We start from the raw sequence: 16,616 nt of genomic DNA on the forward strand, positions 1-16,616 counted from the left end.
TTTATTTTTGGGTGCGTTGGGTCTTTGTCGTTGGGTCTCCGTTGCTGCGCGCGGGCTTTCTCTGGTTGCGGCGAGCGGGGGCTGCCCTTCGTTGCGGTGCGCGGGCTTCTCATTGCGGTGGCCTCTCTTGTTGCAGAGCACGGGCTCTAGGCACACTGGCTTCAGTAGTTGTGGCACACGGGCTCAGTAGTTGTGGCGCACGGGCTTAGATACTCCGAGGCAGGTGGGATCTTCCCGGACCAGGGCTCAAACCCGTGTCCCCTGCACTGGCAGGCGGATTCTTAACCGCTGGGCCACTAGGGAGGGCCCGCGGATTGTTTTTTACTCTCATTATAACGTCTCAGTGTGTGGTGGAAAGATCAGATAGTGCTGGTCCTCATCCCTGGAGCTGCTCAGACCGTCTTGGTTGGGGGGGCCTTCCCCCAGCGCCTCCCCGGCTGCCCTCTTGGCCTGGATGGTCCGACGGCCTCCACCTTCACCTCCGGGTGGGGTCGGGAAGGAATCCTGGGAGATGGCTCACAATGAGCCGCAACCCTCGGAGAGGCTGCCCCGTCCACAGTCCACCCGCTGATGTAAGCCTGGGGCGCAGCCAGGCGCGTGCACGGGGCAGGTCTGCAGCCCAGTGACCCGACCGTGACCCAGGGAGCCACACGCGCGCCCAGGGCTCGGGCTGCCAGGCGGCCCAGCTGCGGCCGCCGCGGGTACGACTCTCAGCTGTGCCTCTTTCCTTGGCTGCGTGACTCTGAGCTGCAGGGTCCCCATCCTGAACCACAGGCCAGTCCCCTGGCGAGGCCACACCTCAGGTCAGCCCCGAGGTTGGGCAGGGCAGGAAGCGGAGGCCTGAGGCTGAGGGGAGAGCTGTCACGTGGGAGGTGTGCCCGCAGCCTCGCCAGCTGCTGGCTCTGGGACCGGCCGGGCCCCTCCAGGCCAGGCCCGCTGCACACCCTAGGCACCTGGGCCGGTGACCTGCCACCCCTCCCGCTCCCTCGGATCCAGGACCCCTCCCTCCAGGCCGTGGGGGGTGGTGGCAGCGGCCCCTGCTCCCCTGGGCCATCCGGTCACTCCAGGAGCCTCCGGAGCCTCTCCCACGGCCCAGGCAGTTTTAGAAGGAAACTCGGGGCGGGGGGGGGCGGGCGTTGTACAGAAGGAAGCAGGACGCACAACAGCTCCGTCCGCACAGAGCGGACCGTCCGGCACGGGAGGCATGAGATCTCAGAGTGAGGTGCGGACGCATGCGGGTGAGAAGGGCCCCGGGAGCACGTTCCAGACAGAGAGGGGGTGGGGCACAGGTCCTGGGGGAGGGAGTGCCGGGCGTCCGGGGAGCAGAGAGCAGGCCTGTGCCAAGTGCTGAGGACAGGGCCTGCCCGTCCCGTTCGTAGGGCCTCGGGGTCCCCTCCACTAGTGACGTACGGCTATGCCATCCGCTGTTTTTAGAGAGGACGTTCTTCCTAAGCTGGAACCAAAGCCTCTCCTCTCGACGTGGAACCTCAGCCTCTCTTCTAGGCCCCCTGGACCCAGAGCAAGCTGGCTCCCGCGGCCACCTCCTCGCCGGCTCCAAGGTCACCATCGTGGTGGGGAAGTGAATGAAGCACCCGGTGACCTAAAGCATCTTCCCCTGAGCCCAGGACAACCGGATGGGCCTGTTTTATCGGCCTCGGACGCAGTGAGAGGAGCCAAGCTCTGGAAGAGCAGCTGGACCCAGGGCGGCGAGGGGAGGCTGGGGAACCGGTCTGAGTGCTCCGTACAGGGACTGGAGGGCTTTCAGTCAGCCTGTGGGGGAGGGGAAACGGTACTAGTGGTACTAGTGAGGGTGTTCAAGTGAGCGCCCGGGAGCCGAGAGGAGAGAAGGGAGCTTGGGGATCAAGTGAACCTTTGCTGTGTTCATGGTCTGTCTCTGTGACTAGAGCATAAGCTCCATGAGGGCAAGGGTTGTGTCTGTCTGGTCCATGCCTGTATCCCCAGGGCCTGGCTACAGTAGCTGCTCAGTACATGTTTGTTGAATGAATGAATGACTCCTGTGGGCTGTGAACCCTGGTGCTACCCAGCTCTCTGAAGGGAATGCCAGTTCTGCTGGGGACTTGCTGTGTGACCTCAGGTCAGGATCTTGCCCTCTCTGGGCTCAGTGTCCTAATCTGTAAAACAGGGGACGGGACCAGAGGGTCTCCAAGGGTCCCTCTGGCCTAAGGCTCTGAGGCTTCCTGCGTCTGTTACTCACCCCAGCTGCCCCCCCATTCACCCATCGCCTCAATCCCCCACCTCTCCCCCAGCCCCCCCAGCTCACCTGTAAACAAATGGCCTTCAGGCAGTACCTTGGTGGGCTGTGGGGGCTGTGTCTTGGATCAAAGACTCTTGGAAGGCCAAAGGCAAGGGGCCCCCAGGAGCCACGCCAAGGCAGGCTGGTGGCTTCAATGTGTGGAGGGGATGCAAAGGAGTGGACTCTGGGGCCTCCAAGCCTGGACTCTGCAGCTGGCCCACCCTTGGCCTTCTCACCCTATGCCTGGGGCTCGTGGGCTGGCGGGGTTGCTTGGACCTACGTGCTTCTTACGGGGACTTGCAGGAACCAGGGAATTGAGAAGCTGGTGCAGATTGTGACCCCTAATCCCCAAACCCTGACCCCTGACCTCCAGTATCCAACACTCCCACGTATACGCACACAGTCACAGACACTAACATACACTCACACAGAGGCACAGACACACCCGAGATGCCCATACATACAATAGACATACAAGCAGACACAACTGAACAGAGCAGACGGACAGACACACACACGCGCACGTGTGCACACATGGTATAAACACACAGGCAGTCCCACAGAAACACGGATATGTAGGCATTGAGGCCAGCCAGCCAGGGCACCTGCCCACAGACACATAAACACAGAGGATCATCTCACACGCATACAACAGAGACACAGATGTGCGCATCTGCACGACGCACACTCACACTCACGGTTGTGGACCCACGGACGAACGCGCCAATACTCACGTAGGTACATAGCTTGGTCATGCCTGTGTACACTCTCAAAGACGGCCAGACCGACCCAGACGTGCACAGACACGGACACCCGAGGGGATGCCGGATCCATCACTCACAGGCACGCGCGCGCACACGCGCACAGTGACCTGCCCAGCAGAGAGGCAGCACCGGCCACGTGGGCCCCAGGCAGACCTCCGTCCCAGCCTGGCCGCGTGCAGGGCCGAGGTTGGGAGAGTGGCAGCCCCCCAGCCCCCACCCCGGGGAGCTGGCGGTCCTCCAGGCCCAGGAGCAGAGGGGGCCAAGGCGGGGCGGCCCCGCTGACGCCCAGGTTGCCTGCCTCTTGGCGCCCAAGCCGTCTTCTCCTCGGCTGTGTGACCCTGGAGGCCTTCTCCCCACGGCCCAGTGGGTCCTAGAAATTTGGGTAGCAGCCTGGATTTCGATTTCTTTTGGAGAATGAGAAGATCCGTCGGGACTGGTTCCAGGTCCTGTAGGACAACTGGCTGGAGCTGCGAGGCTGCTGCCCATTTCAGAAGGACGGTGGGCGCTAGCCCACCTCTCCCCCTGGCCCCGGGGCTGTAGCCCTGGGAGTCTGTGCACCCAGACCTTATTCTCCTGCGTGTGTGTGCGTGTACATCCATTCATGTATATGCACACACCTCGTCAGTGACTTTTTTACAAAAACGGGCTCATTCGGCAAAAACTGTATGAGACCAGACACAGGTTTCCCCTTTAATATATCATGTGTACATTCTTACGCTAAGAAATATCTACCTTCAGGAATTCCCCGGCTGTCCAATGGTTAGCACTCCGAGCTTTCACCGCCTGGGCCTGGGTTTGATCCCTGGTTGGGAAACTATCCTGGAAGCCGAGGGGTGGGGCCATAAAAAAAAAAAAAAAAAAAAAGGAAATATCACCTCTGGCTCTTTAAAATACTACTACATTTTGGAACAATTTAGATTTGCAGCAAAGAGCACAAAGGGCTCCCGTCCACGCTTTACCCAGCTTCCCTGAATGTGAATGTCTTACTTAACCATGGCACATTTGCCGAAACTAAAAAAATTAACATCGGTGAATTATTATTATTATTTTAAAAAATGTTTATTTACTTATTTATTTGGCCGTGTTGGGTCTTAGTTGTGGCACATGGGCTCTTTGTTGTGGCGTGCGGGCTCTCTAGTTGCGGCATGCTGGCTCTAGAGCGCAGGGGCTTAGTTGCCCTGCGGCATGTGGGATCTTAGTTCCCCAACCAGGGATCGAACCCGTGTCCCTGGCAGTGGAAGGTGGATTCCTAACCACTGGACCACCAGGGAAGTCCCAGTATTAGTAAATTATCATTAACTAAACTAGGGGCTTTATTAGGATTTTGCAAGTTCTTCCACGACTGTCCTTTTCCTGTTCCAAGACCCTGTCCAGGACCCCATATGGCATTCGGGCCAGGCTGTTTCCTTTCCTCCTGTTTTGTGACCTTGACAATTTTGAAGGGCACCGCTCAGGCATGTTGTAGGATGTGGGTCCATTGGGTTTGTCTGATGTTTTTCTCACGATGAGACTACGGTAACGGTTTTGGGGGGAGACCCTTCTCACTGCATCCCATCCGGGTACCTGACGTCCACACGATTTATCACTACTGGTGTCCAGGGGCGGAGCATCTGCTGGCTTTCTCCACTGTAAACTACTGTTGTCTGCTTTGCTGCTCCATGCTCTGGATGCCAATCGTGAAGTCAGGCCACACTCGAGGGAAGGGGGAGTATTGTGTGTTACCACAACCTGGTTTCAAATGACAGGGACAACATTCCATTTTACGGATCTGCCATCATTTATTGAGCTGGCACCCTGATGTCTTACACTTCTGTTGCTTTTGGTTTTTCCTTTTACAAACAAAGCAGCAAAGAACAACGCTGGAGCTCAACCTCACATTCAACAAATATTTTCCAAGCAGCCTCTCTGTGGCAGGCACGGCACACCCGTCAACAGTGTCCGCCTCTCTCTTTCATCTTGTTTTCCTAGAACAAATTCATGGGTTGGGATTGCAGGGTCAAAGATAAGCACATTTTTAAGGCTTTTGATAAGTGTCACTAAACAAACCTGCAGGAGAGTTGTACCAGTCTGTCTGTCCTCTGGACTGGCTTTCTTTTCTTTTTCAATCTTTATTATTATTATTATGAAAATAACTCACGTTTTTATGAGATAACTGGAAATTACTGAACATAAAATATTAAAGAATTATTATTTTTTTAGGTGTGATCATGGTTTGTGGCTGCTCTAAAAAAATAGTCCTTGGGACTTGCCTGGTGGCACAGTGGTTAAGGCTCCGTGCTCCCAATGCAGGGGGCCCAGGTTTGATCCCTGGTCGGGGAAGTAGATCTCACATGCATGCCGCAGCTAAGGAGCCTGCGTGCTGCAACTAAGACCCGGCGCAACCAAATAAATAAATAAATGTTAAAAAAAATCTTAATAAAAAATAGTCCTTATCTTTTAGAGACACACAAAGTTGTTTTTTTTTTTTTTTTGTGCAACTTGCTTTATTGCAATATTCATTTTATTGCAGTGGTCTGGAACCAAACCCACAATATCTCCAAGGTATGCCTGTGTATGATCTTTGCACACGTTGAAGTACTTATGGAAGAATGGTATGAGTTTGGGGTCTGCTCTAATATAATATGGGAGGGGAGGAGGGTGCCTGAAACGAGGCTCTTCCTGAGCTGGACTGTCGAAGCTGGGGGTGGGGACACCAACCTTCATCACATGGCTCTCTATAAAAACCAGAAGTTTGTTTTAAAAAATTTACACATATGCTATAAATCAATAGCTTAGCTGAGAGTCCACGTTCTTGTTCCTCCCAGGGTTAATTTCAACAGTTTGGTGTCTGCGCCTCTAGAACTTCTCTGTGCAAATACTATGTATATTGTCTCTGTGTCTACTTAAGACAGGAAGGAGCTACCAAGACACGCACCATATTCCTACCAGCTTTTAAACTTCACCTTACGTTGCAGACGGCTGGCCACTTCCACCCTCTCATTCCTTACCAGCTTCGCGGTGTTGCCTGTATCAAAGAACCATCATTTATTTATCGGATCCTCTGGTGGTGGCCAGCTGACATGTCTCCACGGTTCTGCTCTTGAGAACAGTGGCGCCCTGAGCATGCTTGTGTGTAACATACCTTTGCGCACGTGAGCAACTCCACACCTGTCTTTCTAGAGGGAATCACTAGGTCAAAGGGTGTGCATGCTTAACATTTTAATAGAATGGCTCAGTTGCCCTCCTGCTGGACTTTGTATGTCTAGTGCCTGTCATTCTCTCCAAGTGCATTTCTGAGGACTATTGTCATTTGGTGTCTGCAGGAGTCAGAGCCGGAAGGGGCCTCCATGATCCTCTGATCTCCTTCCAGGGCAGCCGCACCTGAGCCCCGGGGAAGGGCGGGACCCCCCTGCCCACAGCGCCCTTGGCCAGGGTCGGGTAGAGCAGTGGTTATGGATATGCTGCCCACTTCTGAATTAGGCCTCACCATTTACTGGTTGTACGACCTTGAATGATGTCCTCGACCTTCCTGGGCCTCAGTTTCCTCACCTGTAAGCTGGGAGTAATACTAACCCCAGGCAGCAATCGGGGGGGGGTGGGCAGTAAGCTGCATTTGGACCATTTGGAGTGGCTTCGGGGGACTGCTGGAGGATGGGAGGTTAATAAGGACCCCCATCAGGCACCACTTGGCACTGCCAGAACTGCCTTCGAATGGTGGTAGTTGGGTTTAGTGAGATTATATGTGATGGAACCTAGTATCCAGCATAGAGCACACTGACAGCGCTCCATGACCACGGAACCCCGAGAGCCGACGTGACGGCTGACAGGGGCTAGACCAGGACCAGGGAGACCCACCTTCCTGAGAGACTGGCCAGGACAGTGAGGCCCGACCGACAGGAAAAGAGGGGACCCAAGGAAGAGGGCCGACCTGGCCCCCCGCTTGTTATTGTAAATAAAGTTTTATTGGAACACAGCCTCACCCACGTACTTATGTATTGTCTATGAAGCCTCCACGGGACAACAGCAGAGGGGGGTACTTGCGACAGAGACCGTGTAGCCTGCAAAGCATAAAATACAAGCTCACCAACCCCGACATAGAGGTTCTAGGCATAATAAAAGCTGAAAGTTTCAGAGCAGTTACTGTTTCAGATATCAAACTAGACACGTCACGTGTATTAATATATTTTGTCCTCACACGATAACCTATGAGTAGACACTTTGTGGCAGCCAGTCTCAAGGGGGCCCCCGGTGAAGCTCGCGGAAACGCACGGGGACTCAGGTCCCGGGGCAGGGCTCGGGCAGCCGTGCTGACTCACAGAAGGCGGAGGGACTTTGAGACGCCTGCTGGCTTCTGCCTCCCCCTCCTGGAGCACTTTGGGGTTCCCTGAGCTGCGGGGAGAGCCCGGGCATCGTCTCACCGCGCTCACACTAGACCCCCCAGGCCAGGCCAGCAGAACTGCAACGGGGCCCAGTCAGCCTGCACAACCGAGGGAGGCAATAAAGCAGCGGCAGGTCGAGCTGGGTCGGTGGGTGGTTTCGTGTGCAGCCATGTGACCTCCCGGGCCCTCCCAGGCTGGCGACCTCGCGGCCTGTCCCTCCCACTCTCCCTGAACCAGTGGGCCGCGCCCCTGCCCCTACAGTAACCCCCTCGAGGAGTTTTTCCAGATGCCGATTAAATCCGAATATCTGGGAATGGGGGCCCAGAGTAGGTATTTTTTAAATCGCTCAAGACTGGAGAACCACAGCTCCGTCACTGTTTCCAAAACTCGCCTAAAGATCAGGCAGGCCTGGCAACCCATGGCTTCCAAGAGCGCCACCAGGCCCTGGTTCGGCGTTTCCAGAGAAGGCCCTGTGAGCTGGAGAAGCGACACATCCCCCAGGTGCATCTTATTACCAAGTTAAGACGCAAAGGGGGAGAGGAGGGCCAGCCCCCAGACTGCAGGACTGTCCCGGAGTTTCCTGTTCTGTGAAACACACGCTCACCAAATACCCGGCTGTGCCCTCTTGGGTGGTCCCAACAAAAGTAAGTGCTTATGCGGGCCAGAGTCAGGCCAAAGGGTGCCCCTCCGAGCCTTACCACGGCCCAGACCGGGGACATTCGCGGGGCCGCCCAGCCAGCGGACTCTGAGGCAGCGGTGAGAAAGCATGAGGCACTGACATGACGGCACAGGGTCCACAGACCCACAGGTGAGTGAGAAAGCCAGACACAGAGTACACGTTCCACTCACAACACGGTTCAAGCGCAGAGTAGGCTGATCCACGGTGACTGAGATCAGAGCAGTTACCTCTGTGAGTGTGTCCACATGGGGGTTCCATTGCTGGGCCTAAGAGTGGGCACGCACGCATGTGCGTGCACAAGTCCGCTCCTTACAGGGTGCTGTCAGGTGCGCAGAGCAGGACTTGCCTGCACTTGGGGCCCAGGTGAGAGAGCTTTGCTTGCTTGCCCGTTTATTGCCTATTTGAGCTTTACATTAGCCACAGAGATGTCTGCAGTGAACAGATCCTAAGTGTACAGCCCGATGAATGTTTCTGTGTTCATGTGCAGTATCTGACCTTGTCCCAAGTGCTGTTCTAGGATCCCGGAAACGGAAACCAAGGCTGTAAGACGCCCTGTTCGCATGGGTTTTATACTCTGGTGGGGCAGAGACAACAATACGAGACAGAACGGTCAGTTTTCGTTGGTTCACACTTTGTGAGTGCCTACCACATGCCAGGTGGTGAAGCAGGCATGGAAATGCAGCCGGAACCACGACCCAGCCCTGCTCGGACAGTGCCACAGTCTGGTCATGTCTGGAGAGCAGCACTTGGAAGGGTTAAGTACACCTGTCCCTCCTGAATATTTCCCCAAGTCTCCTACTGACTGTCCTAATTCAAGCCTCTACCTTCGCTGCTCAGTGGCCTGTTGGAGTAGTTTCCCAATCAGTCAAGTTTCCAGTCTCCACCTCTGCTTCATTCTCCAGGCCAACAGCCCTTCTTAAGTGTTCAATCTAAAGATTTCACTTCATGGTTCCCTACTGCCCAGGCAGCTCTGGGGTCAGTCTGTGTGGGCTTGAATCCTCATTTGGAGAGTGCATGTTGGGACCACAGGCAAGTTCTTTAAACGCCCTGAGCCTCATGTGTGTTTTCTGTAAAATGGAGACAAAACAACAACAATAATGATAAACGCCAACACCGCCCATCTCCCTGAAGAGGTTGAGCTTTAATTTACCGTAATAGCTATTTGTTCAGCGAGGGCTGAACCTGTGCGAGCACCATCTGTTTACCTCTCTGTGCTACTTCTGTCTGGAGTGCCTTCCGTCTGCCTTCTCCTGGCTTGTTCTTATTCAGCTCAGGTCTCAGCCCGGCACTGCCTCCACCAAGGAACCCTCCCTGAAGCCGCAGACAAGAGCTGGGTGCCCTTGTCTGGACCCTCACAACACCCCGGATTGAATTTGTCTGTCTGCCCTCTGTTCTTATTTGTCTCCACTTGCTCAAGTGTGAGCTCCTCCCAGGCAGGCCCGAATCAAATGCCTCTTTACGCCCCCAGCTGCAGACCCTCGCCATTCAAGGCAGGCACTGGATGTGTCCGCTGACTTGAGCCGAACATGCCAAGCATTTTCTTTTTTCTTTTTATTATTTATTTGTTTGGCCACCCCATGTGGCATGTGGGATCTTAGTTCCCCGACTAGGGATCGAACCCATGGCCCCTCCATTGGACGCGTGGAGTCTTAACCAGTGGACCTGCAGGGAAGTCCGCCAAGGATTTTCTTAAGGGAAGGGGCCTTTGAGTTGGCCTTGAGGCATGGGTGGGACTCTCAAAAGTTAGTTTAAAACAAGCTACACATGCGCACAATATCAAATCCAAAGAAACAAAAGGGCTCACAGTGAAAATGAAAAGTAGGTCACCTCTCACCACCCAGCTCCCTCCCCAGAGGCCACCATTGGTGTCAGTTTCTGAGTATTCTGTGCAATTGTCTGTCTTCCCCACCACACACACACTTTTTTATTTTGCAAAAATTTAAACCAACAGAAAAGTTGCAAGGATAGGACAATAAACACCTTTTGCCTGCATTCACCAATTAACATTTTGGCACGTTATGCTAAATATTTGACAGGCATTATATCATGTCATGCTAACAATAAGCACACAATCATGCCAATTTTGTAGATGAGGTAACTGAGGCAGCAGGCAGGTGAAGGCACTCGCCCAAGGTCAAGAGCTGGCCTTCCGCCTTAGGTGACCACAGGACTTTGATCCACCTTTCTTCAGCTCTCTTGGGAGGAAAGTATTTTCTTACACTGACTTGAAATTCACCTCCCCGGCCCGTTCACCGGATGCTCAATGGAAAAGTACACAGCCCTGGAAGCAGTTGCTGCTTCTCCTAAAACCTCCCATTCCCTTCGCAACAGCTGCTGTCGCTGCCACTAACACATGCTTCAGTGTCACTAACACATGCTTCAGTGTCACCTCCTCTGTGAGGGCTGGGTTGGCTCACCCCCCGTTTGGAAACTCCCATGGTAGACTCCTGGCTGCCAGCAGGATGACCTTTACGTGCGCCCGAGCTTGGAACCCGAGGCGTGGGGTGCCCTGGCCCTCGGGAATCCCTCAGCCTCATCCGTCCTGCCCCTTCCTCTGCTACCTCCACCCCAGCCCCTCTCGACCTCTCACCTTCTGCTTGAATTTCCCCTCCTCCCTGAAGCCGCCCCTAATTTCCCCAAGGAGCCCCCTCTCTTGGCTGCTGAGCCTTCTGCCTGCGCCCCCTTTACAGTCTTCTCCAAGTGGTCTTCTGGCCGGGAGACTGGACAGTGGACGATGGGAATGACAGTTGGCCCGCCTAGTAGACCCCGCACACGCACACATCGGAGCCTCATTTTCCTCAAGCACGTTGTGCGGACAGGAATGCCTGGCTCAGTACCTGGCACCGCGTCAGCCCTTACTAATCTCCTGCAATAGAACTGACAGCTCTTCCGGGCTGACATCTCTAAGTCACCCCCGCCCCCCCAAACCCTACGTGCCTCTCCTTAACTTCTCTGCGCCTCAGTGTCCGCCCTCATAAGATGGGGATGGTGATGGGGAGGCTGTGAGCCTTCACTGAGCTCATGCATATCAAGTACTTGGAACAGTATGTAGCCTTGCTGACCGCCACGCGGGCCGGCGCATAGTGGGTGTCAAACTAATCGTCTCCGCGTGGGCGCGGGACCGCGAGGTTGCAGGAACTGTTTGCAGAGCCAGCCCGCCGTCCCCGCCCCCGCCCCCGCCTCCGCCTCCGCCTCCGCCTGCAGGGCCCGCCCCGCCTTCAGGCCCCGCCCACCCGCAGGCCGCGCCCACCCCCCGCCCGCAGGCCCCGCCCACGCAGCTGTCAGGACCGGCGGCCGCGCGCCCGTCCACCAAGCCTGAACGCCCCACCACGCCCCGCCTTACTTCGCCTACACAAGTTACCTTGCGCCTGGCCGCCTTTTGTCCCACCTCCGGCTCCCATTGGCCAGGAGGTTTCTTTGTTAGCCGGGACGCGTCGCTGCCATTGGCCCGCCGGGCCGCCGATCGCGCCGGGAAGTGGCCCCGCCCCGCGCACCGCCACGCCCCGCGCGCTGGCCTGTCGCTCCCTCGAGCGCGCCTGCCGCCCTGGAGTGCGCCCGGCGTTCCGCTCCCCTTCGCTGCGGCTGAGGGCGGCGCGGGCACCGAGCGCGGGGATCGGCAGGGCGGCGGCGAGAGCGGGAGTGGGCGCGCGAGGCCGCGTCCATGGGACCGGCGGGCGGCGGCGGCGGCGGCGCGGGCGGGCGGCGGGGGCCGCGCGCTCTGTGAGGCGCCGGCCTGCGTGCGCGGCTGGAGGCGGCGGCCGGGGATGCGGCGGCGGCCGGCCTGAGCCCGTTCCCGGCCATGTCGGCGGCCAAGGAGAACCCGTGCAGGAAATTCCAGGCCAACATCTTCAACAAGAGCAAGTGTCAGAACTGTTTCAAGCCCCGCGAGTCGCATCTGCTCAACGACGAGGACCTGACGCAGGTGAGCGGGCGGCGCGGGCGGGGCGGACAAAGCGGCGCCCGCGGGACGGAGCGGCGCCCTCCGCTCGCCGCCCGCCCGGTGACTCATGCGTTTCGGCGGCTCGAGGTGCCCGGCCGAGCGCGGGAACAAAGCGCGGGGCCACACTCGGCCGCCCGGCTCCGCGCCCTCTCCCACCGGCGGCCACCGGGCGGGGGCGGCCTGGGTCCGGGTCTCGCTCTGGGCCGCGACCCGGGGCCGCCGGCGGGGGAGGGGCTCGCACGGCCTCCCCGCCCCCAGGGTCGCCGCTCCCGGCCGCGTCTCTGTCCCTCGTCCCTGGGGGGTTTCGCACGCTTTGGCGGCGGAAACCCGCCCACAGCGCGGCGCCGGGCCGTCCCGCGTGCCCCCGGCGCGGGTCCTGGGCCCGGCCAGCCCTTCCGGAGCTGGGCTCTGCGGCCCCGCACTGCCACTCCCGCTTTCCCGGCCGGGCCCGCCCCCCCCCACCCCCGGCCTCTCCCCAGCCTCCGTCCCCCCAACCGCCACGAGCTTTCCTTGGTCCCCCTGCGCGAGGCCGGGAGCCCCTTCCCGTTCCAGCCCAGCTGACTTCGTCGTGGGCGCCGCTTCCACCGACACGCTGCTTTGGAGTGGACCGGCCTGGCCGTTTCTCTTGCTGCGAAGTGTTTACACGGCCGGCCGAGTGGGTGGCGGGGCAGGGGTGACGGCCTGGGACCGGCTGCCTTACCCAGTGGCCAGAAAGAAACTTCTGGTACCCGAGACCCAGAGCTTCACCCCGCACCCAGGGCTGCGGAGTCAGAGCGTTAGGACGGCAGGGTCCGTGTCCTGGTGGTGTGCCGGGCTGTGGTGGGCTTCTGAGGGAGATTCCCTGCTCTCCACTGGACGCCTTGCCCTGGGAAGCGGTTCATGTGGCCATGAGGGTCCTGGCCCAGGAGTCAGGGGACCGAACTTCTAGGTTTGGCTGTCACTTGCAGCTGCGTGACCTTGAACAAGTCCCTTTGCCTCGTTATAGTTTATTTTCCTTCTCTATAAATGGGGAGCAGGGATCCCTGGCTCTCCTGCCTCACTAGGCTGTTGCGAAAAGCAAGGCATGACATCGTATGAAACTTTTTCTTCTTGCAGTTTAAAAAACTAATGAACAAGAATCACCTACAGAATAGTAAACTTGGATTTAGGAAGTTGCTGGCTTGGCAAGGGTTATTCTCAGTTTTCTGGTTATTCCAGGTAGCTGCCTAAATTGGGTGCTTACATCTCATAGCGCTTGTTTTCCCATTCTTAAACTTAGATGAATTAGAATGGAATCTGCGTATTTGAATTGAATCTGTTTTTAAAATGCTGATTATTAATTGGATTTGGTGGGGAGGGGGATGTCACAAATTTAAAAGTACCTTAATCTTGCACTGTATTCACAGTTGAATTATGGGTTATGAAATAGGCCTGGGCCCAACAGGGCACAAGTGAAATGGTCGTTTCTGAAATGAGCGGGGTTATTTGTGCTGGGAGAGATTAGGCCAGCCTTCTACCTCCTGGGATCTTTCAGGAAGAAACTGTTCTTGAAGAGAGAAGGAGGGAGACTCAGGGCTGTTGCCAGCAGCCTTAGCTGCTGCTCCCTGCATCCGGCCCTCCCCCAGCCTCTTACTCTCATCCTCATGGCTCCATTAGAAAACCTCAGCAGATCGGTTCCCATCAGTCTCCTTCAAGCCCCTGCTTCCTGTTGCCCCTCCCACCCTGAGCTTATTTTAGACCATCAAGGCTGGAAGATAGATCAGTGATCATTGAGGCCACCTCCTCTTTAAGGCATTTACCCTTTAGTCCTTCTCCTATGCATTTCTCTGCATACATGCAGACTCAAGTACAGTTAAAAAACCTATTTAAACCTAAACTGTATGTGCGTTTTTGCTCTGAAATATATTTTGTTTTTTCTGCTTAATGATGTTTTATAGCCGTTTTCATGGTAATACATATCAATATACCAAACTTGTTTTTTGCACATTGTACCGTCAGGGATGTTTTGTATATTGTACCATCAGGGATGTACCATAGTTTAACCATTCCCTTATTGGTGGACAGCAAGGTTACTTCCAGGTTTTGTCATTATAGACAGTGAATGCCTCAATGAACAGCTTTCTAACTGCTTGTGTGTGTGTGTGTGTGTGTGTGTGTGTGTGTGTGTGTGTGTGTGTGTGTGTGTGTGGAGTGTGTGAGAGAGAGCAGGAATGCAAGTATTTCTCTGGGAGCAGATACCTAAAAATAGAATGGCTAGGTTGACATCAAGTGCATTAAATTTTTTTTTTTCTACAGATAATCACCAAATTGTCTTCCAAAAAAGCCTGTATCATATCATTGCCAGGATTGGGTATTATCAAATGATTTAATTATTTAATAATTTCCCTAGTTACCAGTGAGATTAAGCCTCTTTTAGTAATATTTATTGAATATATTTTGTTCTTTTGTGGATTTTCATATTATTTGCCCAGTTTTCTATCGGGTTAGGGCCCCCCCCCCACCATTGATTTGTAGGCGCTTTCTGTATATACTCTAGGTCAGCGGTCCACAAACTTTTCCTGTAAAAGGTCAGATAGTAAATATTTCAGCCTTGTGGGCCATAAGATCTTAGTGGCTACTATGTAGCTTTGCCATTGTAGCACAAAAGCCAATGTGTGAAGTTGCTGTATACAAGACATACACTAAGGGGTATGGCTCTTTCCAGTGAAACTTTATTTACAAAAATAGGTAGCTGGCAGGATTGGCCTGTGAGCCATGGTTTGCTGACTCCTGCTCGAGATGTTAATCTGGCACCTGTCATACATTGTCTTTAATTGTATGGTCATTTCTCTTTTTCATGTGGTAGTTTTAAATATGACAGTTTAATTTCTATGTTTTCCTTTAAGTTTGTAGTTTTAATCTCATTCTTATGAAGGTTTTCTTTCCAACGTTATAAAATAGTCTCTGATGTTTTTCTTAGTTCTTTTATAGTTATTTTTATGCTTAGCTTTGCTTGTTCGTTTGGTTTTTGGCTGCACCGCGTGGCTTGTGGGACCTTAGTTCCCCGACCAGGGATTGAACCTAGGCCCTTGGCAGTGAAAGCGTGGAGTCCTAACCACTGGACCTCCAGGGAATTTCCTATGCTTAGCTTTTTAATCTATTGAATTTGTGTTTTAGGAAGATAATTCTGGCTAAAGGCAGAAGTTCTAATAGATGCTCTTGAAGAAGTCCAGTTAAATGTCAGTAAAGGTCTTCTCCAGGTCAGTGCTGGCCAGGAGGGAAAGGAGTTGTCAGACACTAGGGACAGGATATTGGCAGTTGATCGGAGTGGGGATTGAGGAAACCTGGGTGGATAAAAGTACCTTTCCTGGCAATTGAGAATAGCAGATTTGGAGCAGATTTGAGGGACCGGGGAGGAGTAAAAATAGTGTGGTAAATTTGACTTCGAGGAGGTGGAGGTCCAATTTGGTCCTTAGGTGGAATCACCCACTTAAGGCAGTAGGCGGTTAGAGCCGGAGGAGGGGTGGGGGCCAGGTGGGAACTCTGATGTCATGGCAGTGAATGGAGTCACTCAGGAGGCTGTGCAGAGTGAAATGAGAATAGAGGGAGCAGAGCAGCAGGTCTGGAACTAGGGTTCTTGGCTTCCAGGTCCTCGTCCCAGCCTGGGTTCCTGGTGGTTATTGACCTGACATGATGTCTCATTCTCCTGCTGACTCGTGCACCATTAGGAATCACTTTTTGTGGCAGGAGTCACCAAACTTCAGTTCTAGTCCCTGGCCTAGCACTGTTTTGTTGTGGGACCTTGGCTGGGTTGTTTCTCCCTCCTGGAGAATGAGCAGGTTGGTCTTGATCTTTCCCAGCTCTTCCAGTACTTCTTTGTCCCCCGTCAGCCTTCCTGGTCTAATTCTGCCCCTTGCTGTGTCCGTACTCCATTGCTGGGACTGCTGGGGCCTTGGGGTAGGAATCCCAGACATAGAGGTGGGTGGGCCAGGAGTTCATCTCTGTGAATAATTTCATCAGTCATTTCAGTCAATCATTTCATCATTTCCCTTTGTTCCTGTGATTTTCTTAGAAGTTCCATGGTATGGAACTTCTTTATTTGATTAACGTTCATCTCAGAAACAATGGGAAGATTCCATGCCCACCCTTTTTAGAAGATTTGTGATTATTCACAGATTGGTAGATAGTTTGGCAAGGGGTGTGTCAGAAGTTCCAGATCTTACAAATGGCCAAGAAGCACATGAAAAGATGGTCAACGTCATTAGTTATTAGGGAAATGCAAATTGAAACCATAATGAGGTACCACTTCACACCTACTAGGATGGCTTTAGTAGAAAAGGGGAAGTATTAAGTGTGGTGAAGATGTGGAGAAATTGGAGCCCTTGTGCATTGCTCATGGGAATGTAAAATGGTACAGCCGCTGTGGAAGTCAGTTTGGCAGTTCATCAGAACAATTAGCGTATGACTCAGTGATTGCATTGCTAGCATATACCCAAAAGAATTGAAAACAGGTATTCGAACAAATAGTTTTATGCATATGTTTTTTTTTTTTTTTTTGTGGTACGTGGGCCTCCCTCTGCTGTGGCCCCTCCCGTTGCGGAGCACAGGCTCCGGACGCGCAGGCCCAGCGGCCATGGCTCACGGGCCCAGCCGCGCCGCGGCA

At 54.5% G+C, this 16,616-nt stretch overlaps 1 protein-coding gene and 1 long non-coding RNA gene across 4 annotated transcripts; one reads left to right on the forward strand and one right to left on the reverse strand.

Annotated features, from left to right (window-relative positions):
* Window positions 1-1,266: 1,266 nt before the first annotated feature.
* Window positions 1,267-11,972, reverse strand: LOC129391880 (taperin-like). 3 transcript variants are annotated; one of them, XR_008616704.1, is made up of 3 exons: window positions 11,417-11,972; window positions 8,880-9,122; window positions 6,985-7,055 (listed from the first exon to the last, which is right to left on the reverse strand). XR_008616704.1 is itself a non-coding variant. In XM_055083012.1 (2 exons), exons 1-2 carry the CDS (start codon window positions 11,948-11,950, stop codon window positions 4,947-4,949), a joined length of 570 nt encoding a protein of 189 aa, XP_054938987.1. In that variant the 5' UTR covers window positions 11,951-11,972; the 3' UTR covers window positions 1,267-4,946. The 3 variants fall into 3 exon arrangements, 2 of the variants coding, with proteins under 2 accessions (XP_054938987.1, XP_054938986.1); XM_055083012.1 differs by lacking the exons at window positions 6,985-7,055; window positions 8,880-9,122 and adding an exon at window positions 1,267-4,982; XM_055083011.1 differs by lacking the exon at window positions 6,985-7,055 and having other exon boundaries at window positions 8,317-9,122.
* Window positions 4,978-6,980, forward strand: LOC129391881 (uncharacterized). Its single transcript, XR_008616706.1, has 2 exons — window positions 4,978-5,559; window positions 5,906-6,980. It is a non-coding gene; the product is annotated as an uncharacterized lncRNA (long non-coding RNA).
* Window positions 11,973-16,616: the final 4,644 nt, after the last annotated feature.

Source organism: Physeter macrocephalus, unplaced genomic scaffold, assembly GCF_002837175.3.
Source record: "Physeter macrocephalus isolate SW-GA unplaced genomic scaffold, ASM283717v5 random_467, whole genome shotgun sequence".
In the NCBI taxonomy this organism is placed as follows: Eukaryota; Metazoa; Chordata; class Mammalia; order Artiodactyla; family Physeteridae; genus Physeter; species Physeter macrocephalus.

What these genes read in the sequence shown, in the direction of transcription:
- LOC129391880 (XM_055083011.1), bottom strand. Translation starts at nt 11,950, where the DNA reads ATGCGACTCGCGGGGCTTGAAACAGTTCTGACACTTGCTCTTGTTGAA. An exon ending in AAAAGGCGGCCAGGCGCAAG is followed by an intron (nt 9,123 to 11,416) that starts GTAACTTGTGTA and finishes TCCATTTTACAG; the next exon opens with AAAACACACATGAGGCTCAG.